The 11,873-nt window shown below is 52.3% G+C and overlaps 6 protein-coding genes across 6 annotated transcripts; 3 read left to right on the top strand and 3 right to left on the bottom strand.

Annotated features, from left to right (window-relative positions):
* Positions 1-481: 481 nt before the first annotated feature.
* On the bottom strand, positions 482-2,411 carry HETIRDRAFT_122039 (uncharacterized protein; the record flags this gene model as incomplete). The annotated part of the gene is made up of 8 exons (XM_009543329.1): positions 482-598; positions 667-761; positions 825-1,297; positions 1,365-1,489; positions 1,552-1,567; positions 1,623-1,882; positions 1,949-2,215; positions 2,271-2,411. The coding sequence occupies 8 exons, from the start codon at positions 2,409-2,411 to the stop codon at positions 482-484; spliced, it is 1,494 nt and encodes a 497-aa protein (XP_009541624.1).
* A 382-nt stretch (positions 2,412-2,793) lies between these two features.
* Positions 2,794-3,926, top strand: HETIRDRAFT_443367 (uncharacterized protein; the record flags this gene model as incomplete). The annotated part of the gene is made up of 5 exons (XM_009543328.1): positions 2,794-2,857; positions 2,923-3,153; positions 3,217-3,438; positions 3,527-3,706; positions 3,768-3,926. The coding sequence occupies exons 1-5, from the start codon at positions 2,798-2,800 to the stop codon at positions 3,924-3,926; spliced, it is 852 nt and encodes a 283-aa protein (XP_009541623.1). The 5' UTR covers positions 2,794-2,797.
* A 63-nt stretch (positions 3,927-3,989) lies between these two features.
* HETIRDRAFT_469988 (uncharacterized protein) lies at positions 3,990-7,680 on the bottom strand. The gene is made up of 11 exons (XM_009543327.1): positions 7,552-7,680; positions 7,361-7,457; positions 7,003-7,309; positions 6,661-6,952; positions 6,108-6,605; positions 5,910-6,055; positions 5,439-5,859; positions 5,261-5,380; positions 4,723-5,196; positions 4,516-4,665; positions 3,990-4,450 (listed from the first exon to the last, which is right to left on the bottom strand). Exons 1-11 carry the CDS (start codon positions 7,639-7,641, stop codon positions 4,181-4,183), a joined length of 2,865 nt encoding a protein of 954 aa, XP_009541622.1. The 5' UTR covers positions 7,642-7,680; the 3' UTR covers positions 3,990-4,180.
* A 161-nt stretch (positions 7,681-7,841) lies between these two features.
* On the top strand, positions 7,842-8,748 carry HETIRDRAFT_438103 (uncharacterized protein; the record flags this gene model as incomplete). The annotated part of the gene is made up of 3 exons (XM_009543326.1): positions 7,842-8,010; positions 8,066-8,631; positions 8,683-8,748. Coding segments are annotated over exons 1-3 (756 nt in total), but the record flags the coding sequence as incomplete, so codon positions are not given.
* A 431-nt stretch (positions 8,749-9,179) lies between these two features.
* On the bottom strand, positions 9,180-9,680 carry HETIRDRAFT_247725 (uncharacterized protein; the record flags this gene model as incomplete). Its single annotated transcript, XM_009543325.1, has 3 exons — positions 9,180-9,316; positions 9,381-9,502; positions 9,562-9,680. Coding segments are annotated over 3 exons (378 nt in total), but the record flags the coding sequence as incomplete, so codon positions are not given.
* Positions 9,681-9,855: 175 nt separating this feature from the next.
* Positions 9,856-11,691, top strand: HETIRDRAFT_378930 (uncharacterized protein). Its single transcript, XM_009543324.1, has 7 exons — positions 9,856-9,932; positions 9,984-10,066; positions 10,123-10,232; positions 10,289-10,555; positions 10,612-10,966; positions 11,019-11,270; positions 11,326-11,691. Exons 1-7 carry the CDS (start codon positions 9,874-9,876, stop codon positions 11,571-11,573), a joined length of 1,374 nt encoding a protein of 457 aa, XP_009541619.1. The 5' UTR covers positions 9,856-9,873; the 3' UTR covers positions 11,574-11,691.
* The last annotated feature ends 182 nt before the right edge of the window (positions 11,692-11,873 follow it).

The raw sequence follows: 11,873 nt of genomic DNA, 5'->3' as shown, positions 1-11,873 counted from the left end.
CTGACGCTGTCAAGGATTGACCCGTCCATGGGCGAGAAGTACCAGCCCTTGACTGCGGTGTCGCAGAACGCGTAGAATTATACGCAGACCAAGGTCGAGACATTTACTGTTGAAGCACAATGGAAAAGATGTGCAACGGCGAGCGAGACACAAACGGAGGTCTAGCGCAGCGGAGTGTTCGGTTCGGTTCAGTGACAAAGAAAAGGTCCCGAAGCGTCAACGTACATATTAAGGCGCGTTTGACGCGTTGTTTGTGCGTTGTGTGGTGTTATGTGTCCCAAATTCCTACGCACCCACTCACTCAAACTGGAGTCGATTATCGAAGAAGAAATTTGTTTAGGTCGTCGACGCACGCTTGATCCACAATAATGTATCTCTAACCACGCTGTAGAATAATAGTGTAGTGCCCGAACTCATCCTGAAGCGACTGCATTCCTTACAGATTCATTTATAAATTCAATGATGAAAAACCACTCAACCTTCAGCCGAAAAGTCTCACGCGGATCCCATCCCACGCCCGCTTTCGTTCGGCTGCAGCCTGGCCGTCGCCGAGCACAGACTTGTTCTCAATGGCTCTGCGGCTGAGATATGGCATGACCTGCATGATGATGGGATATATTCATGTGAGTTGAAATGTTCCTGTCGGAGTATGGGACACGCGCGCACCTCTGACAAGGCCCCGTACGGGACATACTTGATCACGAACGGCGAGGACGATCTCGTTTTATCGACAAGATAGTCCGTGAGCGCATCGCTCATGCCTAAGAGCGAATCGTTGTCAACACCCTCCCATAGAACAAAACACATCTAAGCAATTGGCTCACCAAAAAGCTGCGCCAACGTCACCCTCTCTGTTGCCTCGTCACGGATCCTGACAACCTCGCGCGCGCCCTCTGTCTCGCGATGCGCGAGTCCGTGTCGTACGAGCTCGTCCAAAATCAAGTTGCAGCTGTCCCAGTTGTGCGAGCCGAACAGCACGCCGACGGTCGGCGGCGCGCCCGCGCCCGCGACGCCGGCAACATCATCATGGATCGCGGAGACGAGGAGGCGCGCACATGCGTTGTAGCAGCGATCCGTGTCGGGCTTGGATGGCCAGACGGGCGGATGAGGGTCGGGGGAGATGGAGAGCGAGTGGCTATTGCGACGGGGTCTGGTGCCGGAGACGGAAGACGAGGCAGCGGCAGCGGCATGAGCGGAGGTTTCGAGGGGATGGTAGGCGCCCCGGACGAGCTTCACGCCGAAAGCATAATTGCCGGCTTTAGCATCTGCAAGGGACTGTTGGAGATATTCGATGTTCCTGGAAAGGAGGATGTCAGAAAAGAGGTTCAAGTGCAAGATCCGGGCAGGATTAAAGGGTAACGCACCGACGGAGGTAGGCTTGGAATGTCGCATAAACGAGCGGTCGTACAGGAGTTGATTCGATCAAAGCGCGTTTCGGAAGCGCGTTGAACTCCCGCATGAGGGATAGCGTGACTGCGTCGATGGCGGGCTGCAGAGAATGGGCCCCGGTTGGTGAAGTAGTGCGATGAGAGTATGAGATGGGAACTATACTTGATACCAACTGTTCCTTGGAGTTAGTACGTGGAGGAACACGAGCATCGTGAGACTAAACTTGCCTATGCTCCGCGTCGATGATGATCCGGATGCCCCGCTCCTGAGCGCGTGCACATATTTTGACCAGATCCAAGTGAAGGTCCTTGATGTCGACAACGTCCTGTTCCGTTAAAGGTGACTCCGAGGGGAGCTTGCTCACAGCCAGACAGTCCATGTCGGACGCGCGCGGACATCCGGGGAACGCGATGGCTGGAGATAGGGCAGGCCGGGTCTTGGTGAGGTGCACAGAAAAACGGGTGAGAGCTTGCGCATCCGGAAGCAAGGCGGTCTGCAAAGAGCACAAACGAACCGAACGGATCTACAATGTGTGTATCAAAGGATGTATGGTGCTTACAAGCTTGACAGCGACCCACGTCCTTCTTCCTGCCGCGGTGGAGGATGATCCGGACGCGTGACGGTCTTCAAAATCGGCTGCGACGTCGATCGACCGGATCATTTCCTGTACAATGCGCTTATGGACCGGGACGGACGGCTTGTGGCCTTGGCCTGCGGCCTCATGTTCGTCCACCTCGACGCTGTAAGCGAAGAGAGCGCCCTTGTTTTCAGCACGGAATTGTTCTAGTAAGGGTACGCATTCGTGAGCCGTCTCGCCTCCCACGAACTGTACGATCGCGCGTGAATGCTGTGATGGGCTTGAATTAAGATGACACGCTTACCTGCGCAAAGAAGGTCCGACGAACGAATCCCTCAGTGACCTGTTTGAGACCTGGGACAGAGGAAAAGAAGGAAAGCATGGTCGGGGACCAGTCGACGAGGGTGGGGAAGGAGCACATCGTGTAGACGACATACGATCTCATCAGCGTCGAAAGAGGCGTCTGAGAGGTCTTTGAGGACACCTTTGCGCCTGCTTGCGCATCATCTGCATAGAGGGGTGCAATGGTATGTCCTATGAACAACGAGGCCCCGAGTACACCACCAGAGAGTAGGCCGAGTCGCATCCATCGATGAGATCGGAGAGTTGTCGGCGGCGAGGACGCCTTGAGACCTCTCGCGAGAGGTATCGTGGGGTAGACACGTCTGAGGAGACGTAAAGACATGAGGGGGCACTGGAGGGAGCGAGGGCCATCGCGGGAGGGATTTATATAGGGCAGGGGATGATAGCAGGTCGGTGTCCGGAGCCATGTCCGATCGCCTGCCCAAAAGAGCATCTCTCATCGCACTCTCTGCACCGGCACCACTCCCAATGTCAAAACGGAAGCAAGACGACCCAACCAACAACGACGACAGCGACGGCGAAGACATCGTGCGTATTTTCTCTGCCGTTCTTACAGCTCCATCCTTCCTGCTCATCGTTCCCACCACTAGTAGAACCTTGTCAACGTCGACTTTGAGTTTTTCGACCCCAATCCGGATGTCGACTTCATCGCCCTCAAGCGGCTCATCCTCCAGCTCTTCCAGACAGATGCAGAGCTCTTCCATCCCGACCAGCTCGCCGACCTCATCCTGTCCCAGCCCCTCGTTGGCTCTACCGTAAAAACAGACGGTCGCGAGACTGATCCGTATGCCTTCCTCACCGTGCTTAATATGCACGTCCACCAAGTCAGTATCACTCCTCCTCTCAACTTCCTTGACTGTACGATCATTTTTTTTTTTTTGTCTCAGAATCACCCGTCCATAAAAGCGTTGATCGAGTACGCCCTCGCCAAGTCTGCAAACAACATTCCCCTCCACTCGACACTCCAAAACATCCTAGGCAGTGCTGGCCTCGCATCCTCCAACCACGCCGGCTTCATCTTCTGCGAGCGCCTCGTCAACATGCCTGTCCAAGTCATCCCACACATGTACCGCATGCTAGTCGACGAAATAAAATGGGCCGTTGAGGAGGTCCGTCTTTCTTCCGTGATCTGCCTTGCCTTCCCACCCTCGCCTCTGCTTGTCCATGACTGACATCCGATTAACTTTCGGATTTCAGGATGAGCCCTACGTATTCACTCATTTCCTGATATTCTCGCGGACATACCGAATGTCCGCTGAAGAGCAGGCCGAGCTACAGGCCGCCGCGCCCCAGGCAAAGCGCCCGCGCAAATCTCTCCCCACCTCGTCCGCCGGGGGCGTCTTTTCGTTCCATCACGAAGACGAGCTCACGCAGCAGGTACGAAGGGCCATCGATCTGATCATTGAAACTTGAATTGAAACCATCACTCTCGGTCCAGGTCGCTCTGCATACGCTAGACTACACGTTCACCGGGGCGCCGCCGCGAGAGAAAGATTCGTTTGGTCTGGATGTGGGTGGCCGCATGATGCTTGTCCCCGCAGAGCAGCTCCCCGGGCTTGTCGCTCGCATGGCTGAGGTGTACGCCGTGCCGTCATGACAGGGTCATATGTATGTACTGTGCACTGTTGGATTCTCAGTCAAGTAGAGGCTTTTTGTAGCTCAAATGAAACGGCGCCGTGAGGAAGCGGCAAGTAAATAGAATAAACCTAAGCTGGATGTACACGCAGATCTCAAAACAGAATACAAAGACAAGGAGAACGGTATTGGGGTATCCGACACTGCGCGCTCCTCCAGGAACAGCCAGGAACAGCGAGAAGCCCTCTCAGAAAATTTGGGTTGTTGCATAGCTCATCACCGCGCGCCGAGACCCATCTTCAGTAGCGCACCAACGATGTCGACGTCGTCCCACCGCTTGTTTCCGTCCTCGGCGTCTGCGGTCGCTTTCTTCCGCTGGATGTACGCGAGCGTGTTGCGGAAGTGGCGCGTGATCATCTCTGGCGTCTGCACGCCCTCAAGCAGCCCCGGCGGTGCGCGCTGTGAGGGATGCACGTCTGGCGATGAGATGCTGTCGATGCTCGCTGTGATCAGCTCGACAAGGGAGTTGACAAATTTGGGCGTCACCTGGGACGGAAGATTAGATTCCCATGTTCAGAGACGAGAGATATAGCGTGGAGAAGTACACGTACAGCTGGCGCATTTCGGTCGAGGTAGAACAGGTATTGATCCAAGGTATCGACATACAACTGGATCGTGACAATCTCCTCAGTAGCGGAGTTTGCGATCCGGAGCGACTTCTGTAAGCATTCCAGCACGCGTTTGCTGTCTTGAAGAGGATACTAAGGCGGTAATATGGTGAGTCCACACGAGGAAACGCACTAAACATCATGGCTCACGGATTTCGCGTTCTCTGGGCCCTCCTCCTTCGGCACGGGCGACTTTTCCGGCTCTTCCTTCTCCGCTCCCTCCACCACGAGCTGGACTTCCTGCCACCACATGTGGCTCGCAAGATGTACCGCGGACGCTTGATGCGGCTTCTTTAAAAGCTTTGCGCCGTGGAGCGCTGCCTTGGTGATGAGCGTGTCGTAGTTGTCGACACCGAACACCTTAGCGCCCTGCAGCGTGCCGATGATAAGCGCGATCGCCTGCAGCTGCGCGCGCGACTCGGATATGCTCTCCTCGTACACGGTGAACGCCTCCACGTACAGATCGTACGTCAAGTCCTCGAACTCACACTCGTCTGCGATCTGGGCCGCCAGAAGGAACAGCCGCAGCGCGATCGACGGCGCTTCGACTTGGTTCGCAAGGATGCTGATGAGCTGGCGGATGAACTTCAGGATCGTTGACACTTTTGCCTCCCAGTCCTCCTCCTGAAGTTGTTTTGATCATGAAGTCAGCCTAAACGAATCGAGGAGAGATGAGAAGGCCACGCACGAGATGTTCACGGATCTTGTATCGACGGCAAAGTTTGATTGATGAGGTGATGAGAGCAGGGAAAGTGAAGCGCATGCGCTCGCCGCCCGCTTCGAAGTGTCTCCGCGCAGTTTGTAGGAGCTGATTGAGACAAAAATGACGTTAGATGGAAAGAGAAAGTATGGTGGGTTTTTAATACTTCAAACTGTGTGCTTAGTGACTCTGCTCTGAACAGATGCACCATCCGTGCAAGCCAACCTTGCTCCTCTGCCAAGTCCTCTCTCTCAGCACCGTATGGCCCATGCCTTCGCTGATCCTTTACAACTGCAGGCCCGGTGCTGCCGATCCCGACGCCAGCGTCTTGTTGTTCTTTGATCAGTACATGGCACAGCTCGAGAATACCGTTCACGTCCTCTGGTGCCTCGATGACGGTTTCATTCTTGAGCACCGAAGACACGATTGAGTGAGCGAGGGTACGTCGAGTGGAGAAGGTTTGGAGGTTGAGGAGGGGAACATAGTGAGTGAGCGCAAGCAATGTGAGAACGGACTGGTAGGAATTGATGGGGGCAACGAGAAGAGCAGCTAGGTTGGTTGTCGTCTGTTGGCTGTGAAGGTCTGGGCTGCAGACACTATCAGATACAGGAAAAGTATGACTAATGCCTCTTCCTACCTATCCTCGAACTCCTTAATCTTATCTCGAGCGAATCCAAGGACTTGGTCAACATACTCCAGACGGTCAGGATAACAGCTAAGGGAAAGGTTGGTGAGTGACACAAGGAGCGCGGTAACATCCTGGATTGACAAGTCTGGTCGAGCCTGTAGGGTAAGGTATAAAACGGCGAAAAGAATATGGTAGGGTAGAGCTCACCTTGATTAACTGAACTACCTGTTCCCAGAACACCTCAAACAGCTTCACGTCCTCTGGCACGCCTCTGAACTTCCGGACTTGGACGATGGTCTCCTTCTCCTTGCCTTTATCTGCTTTCTCCGAGTCATTTACCTCTACCGCGTCATCTGTTCCGTTTGTGCCGTTCGTGGATTGCACAACGACAGGTGTCGCAGGACTGGTAGGAGACCTCCAGGCATCAGCCTCCGTAGTGAGTTCGCCCACCGGGCTGGTAGGGTTTCCGTTCTCTCTTGTGCGCGCCCTTTGAACTTTCACCCTCTCAGCGAGACGTCGAGCCGCTGCCTCCTCCTGGCGTTTAGTCTCCTCTGGATCCTCATTTTCGGCTTCACGAGCGGCATACGCAGCGAGGCGATCAATAAGGGCGATGACAATCTGCTTGATGTTGACTTTGGGTTGTAATTGAGCAGTTGCAGATAGGAACGGCCCCAGTGTGTGCAGGTGAAAGTCGTCGGTAAACACCTTGTTCGGTATGCAAAGGTAAGGTTTGATTGAGAGGAGATAGGTCTGTACACACCTGGATGACCACTTCCATCAAATATTCTTGTGCAATCACGTCCTTACACTGGACCACTTGCTCCAGAACCGCAGGGAGTATTGTCCGTTGATACAGATCCAAATCGACACCGTCAAGCTGGCTCAGTCGGACAAGGTTGGTGCCGACCAGAATTCGAAGTTCCCGGCGCTCCATCTCGCGCTTTTCCCGATCGCGCGAGTGACCTTGGTGTTGTAGGCGGACCCAGAGCTTGTTCATTTCAATGAAGTTAGTGAGGACGAAGCTGATGGAGTCCTCTAGATTTCCAGTGGGCCTATAATAGATTTATGAGAAAGCGACAATGAGAGAACGTATAGGCCATACCCAGAGTCTAGTCCTATTGGTAAATGATCCCTTGTTTGCCCGCTCAAGTAGTGGCGCAGGAAGAGACCACGGATGGGATGCAGCACACCCCGAGACATCTCCATCATGTCCTTCATAATTTCCTTGACTGGGGCGTCGGGGACAGACATGTAGACTGAGCCGACGGTGATCATGAGATACAGGCGTGGTACAATGTTGCCGGCATATTGTACAAGCTCGTACAGGTCGGCGAGATGGTGCCGTGACTGGGTGTGTGCGTCATACAGATAATTCGAGAGGTGACGGAGAGCATCAAACACAGCCATATCTAATATAACATGCGTTCAGTAAGGGTCGTTCATAAAACAGAGGGACGAACAGAGTTCATAATATTGCTTCGGCGACAATGAGGACGTCCGCAGCTCTGCCAGCATTAGACTGGCACTCTTAAGCGCATCCATGAGCTGATCCAGTTCCTGTAAGCATAAAGATACGAGAATTAAATGCTCTCCTTTTCTCTATTTCATGCAACAGACACTGAATGCTACAATATGAGGTGAATTGACGCACCAGATGTCTCTTCATCTGCTGGACCTGTATTTTGACAGTGCTAAGAGCCTCGCTGAGCAGTTTGCCCTCCTCCATGACCATGTCCACCATTCAGGAGTATTTTCAGACGATGCGCACGCGCTCGTAGATGAGGAAGAGGGAGGTGGGAGCAGGGGATGAGGAGATATGAGCCTGTTCGCCTTTGGATGCAGAGGTCATGACGGTACCGTTGCGTATTTGGACACGAATTTCCTATATAGGCAACTTGCATTTGTCTTTCAAACCGAATCTCCGAGATCTGCTGTCCCATTAGCACTGTTAGCACGCAGACTACGTCTACTCTCCACGTCGATACCATGTCCACGGCCACCGCAAGAGCAGAGGCTCGTCGCAAAGCAATCCTGAACAGAGGCGCGGACAGACTTTCCAAACTCACGACCTCCGCTCGAGGCGAAGACGCCCCTGCTTTCGTTCACGATGGTGCCGTCGTACGTTTGACTTCCGCAGGATAACCTCTGACTTAGCATGAACGCAGATCCTCCGCTCCCCTCTTTACCTCTTACTCCGAGACCCAACCTAGATAGTTTTTTAGGAGAGGACTCTCCACGACCGCCGACCGCCGCTTCCAGGTCATCATCGCGCACCATACCAGATCCACACACGTCACCGTTCGGGGCCGCTGCCTTAAGCAGCACACCTCCAGATCCCTCGGTATGGTCGGAACAGCAGCAGCAGCAACTTCTGCGTGCTTTACTTGGTAGCACAGAACCTCCTTTGTCGTCTGATGATGCCCCTCCACTAGACGACCCCTTGCTGACCCTCGTGTCTTCCTTGGCCAAGGGTGTGCCCAACGGGCCTGGAAGCGATCCTGCTCTACCTTCATTCCCTATGGAACAGCCGAAATCGCGGGTAGAAAGGTTCATGCCCATTGTTCATGTGGTGGCCATGTGGTGTCTGGTTGCGTTTTTTGTAATATGGCAGGAGCCTCAAGCATTTTATGCTCAGACCTCGTCTGTGGTGTTGCAAGGCGGTCTCATGAGACGGTGGGCATCTCTGGGCAAGAGCCCCGTCTCCGCGGACATATGGACCGTCCAAGCTGTGGTGCGTTCTTCACGTGTCAGAATGTTCATAAAACTGAGCAATTACCCATAGCCTTTCTTTTGGGCATTCGTTTCCCTAGAAATTATGTTACATTCATTGCGCATATTTTCTGGCTCAGTGCGTGTCACTTCTATCGACTTATAAACACTTCTAATCATTTTTTTCCAGAATAAAGCGCAGCCACCTATGCTGGTCTCGCTTGCCTTACCTTTTCTCCCAAAATCTCTTTCAGCTGCTATCATACATGGACTTAAGTATCTTCACATGACGGGGAGGCTCCTTGATGACCTTGCTACTATAGTTGTGACTCTTGGGTTTCTCGTGGCCATCTCAGCTTACACTATAGTAATGTGAGATTAACGTAGTTTTCCTATTACTCATGAGTGGAAAACATGGTGACATTAGTGCGATGTGCATTCGAGAGCAAGCTTAGAATAACCGAATAATGGAATATGCTATGGGAGGACAGCGGCGGCACCTGTTTTTGCGCTGTTCAAAAACGGTAAAGGAGACGAGGGCGATGATGAGCGAAATTTTGATGGTTCATCGACGATGGGCAGGCCGGATGCTTCACGCTCAGCTTTCCATCGCGTCCACGACGCTCCTCCAGCAGCTTCCATCAGTTCCTTAAATATGTTCGAGGACCACTTGTCTTCTAGATCGAATGTTCGCGTTTTCCCATCACCTGTGCCATCATAAGAGACGGTCAGATGAGTATGCAACATTTGAGAAGGAGATATGAAACATACGGAATTCGAGCACCATCTCGGGCTTCCAAGTGTCTCCAACAGTCCTCGGAAGTTTGCTGACCTCAATGCTCAAGTTTGGATTCGCATACCGTATGCGGGGCATATCCTCTTTCAAGAAATGTCTAGAATATTGTGTATGATCAAAAACAGGAAGATTGGATAGCATGCTAGGTCGACGCACCGCGCGCCGAAATGGTCATTCCTGGCAGCCAGCGTCAACTTCAAGTTCTTTAATCCTGCCAGATGAGGTCTTGGTGCCTTATTTAGATGAAGCAGAATTTGTGAAAGACGTGAAGGGCCTGGTACTCCTCTTGGTCCCTTGCGAGCCATTGCGGATCTGGTAACGAACGCAGAGGTACGGGCGCTCGGAATGCAGACGGTTGTTTGGACTTGTTAGGATCGGAAGACTGCCTCCTACTAGCTCCTACTGCTTCGGGCTACCGGCAACCTCCTCATAGAAGACCATCGTTCTATTATCACGGTCGCCTTCATTATGGATCAAGATGATTCTTTGGTCAGGCGTAGGCCTCGACGCAGCACAGCGGGCAACCGGTACGCCTATGACCTTGGAACATCGGCGCTGTGTAGCTGATTGGGCTGCAGGATGGAGGCGGCCTTGGCTGAGCTTGCTCTAGAAGATGCAAATCAAGAGGCAGAAGAGGACAATGACTTTGTGATCGAGAAGGGTACGCAGTAGCACGCCTTCGGGACGGGGATATCACGTCTCTGACTTTCTATGTAGATGAGGAGGATGTATTTGGATCCGACTTCGAAAGCACGGACGACGAAGCAATCCAGGCTCTTGATGGCGGAGAATATGCTGTTCAATACGACGAACAGAAAGAGAGGAGGGTGAAATATACCTCGTATCAATCATACATTGACTGCAAACACTGACGATGATTCAGGTCGCCCGTTCACGATTAGAAAGAGTGACCGCAGCTGCTCATGCTCGTCAAAAGGTCACCTTCAACCCCATGGCTTACGAGGAGACTCCAGCAACCGAAAAACTTTCTGCGCTAGAGAAACGAAAGCGTCGGGTCTCATTAGGCGTAGCCGTTGATGCAGAGACAGGAAAGGTTATCAGGAACTCAAAGAGGCAAAGCCAACGAACGCATACCGTGGCAAACACATCTGCCACGTTCAACAGAATGATGGATGCAGAAGAGAAAAAAGTATGCCTTGCTATACATCCTTCGTCAATCTGGGTGTCGATGATCATCAATCTCAGTCCACCACTCCGAAGAAGGCCAAGGCTAAACTTCGCGCCTTAAACCAAGAGGAACTGATAGCCCGTGCGCTTGACATGGAGGAAGGTAACATGATCGATCACAGGGATTACCTTCGAAACGAGGAGGAGAAACGAAAACGTGCCCACGTTACCCGGACGGTCATCGAGGGCCCTCTATTGAGGTGGATCAGCAAACGCGAAGAACTCGCTGTTATTGTGGATCCGCCGGCTGTATCCAGTGACCCCGGCCATCATGCTAGCCAAGGGCAAACACTTGGCGACTCGTTGGATTCCACGTTAATTACTAACACGTCCCATGCACCGTATAGCTCTACAGGCCCATCACAATCTTCTGGTAAGACACGTTGCTTGCACTGACCATTCTACTATAACATTTGTTGTGACAGCATCTCCCTTTCAACCGTCCATATCTCACGCAACCGCCCGTCCTGTATCCCCTCTAGCCAGCTCATCATCTCACAGTAACCTTTCAAAGGTTGAGACGAAAGAAACAGTCGCAAAAAACTATGTTATACATGAAATACCGCGATCTAAGGATGGATCGAAACCGTCGTGGAGGGAGACCATGGCAGCAATGTTTGGCGACACAGTCAAATGGGATGAATTAAAAGTCTACACCAACAAAGGCCGACCTCTATGTACGAGTCTGCTTCGTTTTCTGTCTACTGTCCCATTATCTGAAATCATCTCTAGGCCGGCCCGTACAAAATTGTCTTATCACCGGCCTTCCAGCAAAGTATCTCGACCCGCGAACCAATGTACCTTATGCAACTGTCGACGCATATATCATCCTCACGAAGATTCTAAATCATGAGTTTGTATGGAGCAGAACTCTTGGATGTTATGTGTCCAACGAGTTCACAAACCTCCAAGATACTCGGCGGGAGAAGCGAAGACGTATTGACTCGACCGAGAGTGCCATGGACGTAGACGTTCATTGATATCTCGTATGCGTGTAGGGAAGCGCGTGTATCAACGGATACCTGTGTTCTAGTATGCACTGTCGAGCTTGTATCTGCGCATTCAAATTCATTCATTGGTGAGGTTTGCTTTAATTGAGCCACACAACCAATCTTGCTCAATGTCGATGTCGACAATTGTGAGGGAAACACCGATGCAATTTCCGAAATACGATTGCTCTAAACCCGTTCTTATGCTAGGCCATCACCGTCCCTGGAGGATTCTAATCAATCCGACGAAAGTAACTTTACGTTTTCCGGACAAGCATGAAAGACAGCCTC

Source organism: Heterobasidion irregulare (assembly GCF_000320585.1).
Source record: "Heterobasidion irregulare TC 32-1 unplaced genomic scaffold scaffold_01, whole genome shotgun sequence".
Lineage (NCBI taxonomy): Eukaryota > Fungi > Basidiomycota > Agaricomycetes > Russulales > Bondarzewiaceae > Heterobasidion > Heterobasidion irregulare.
This window is presented reverse-complemented; position numbering and strand designations above follow the sequence as displayed.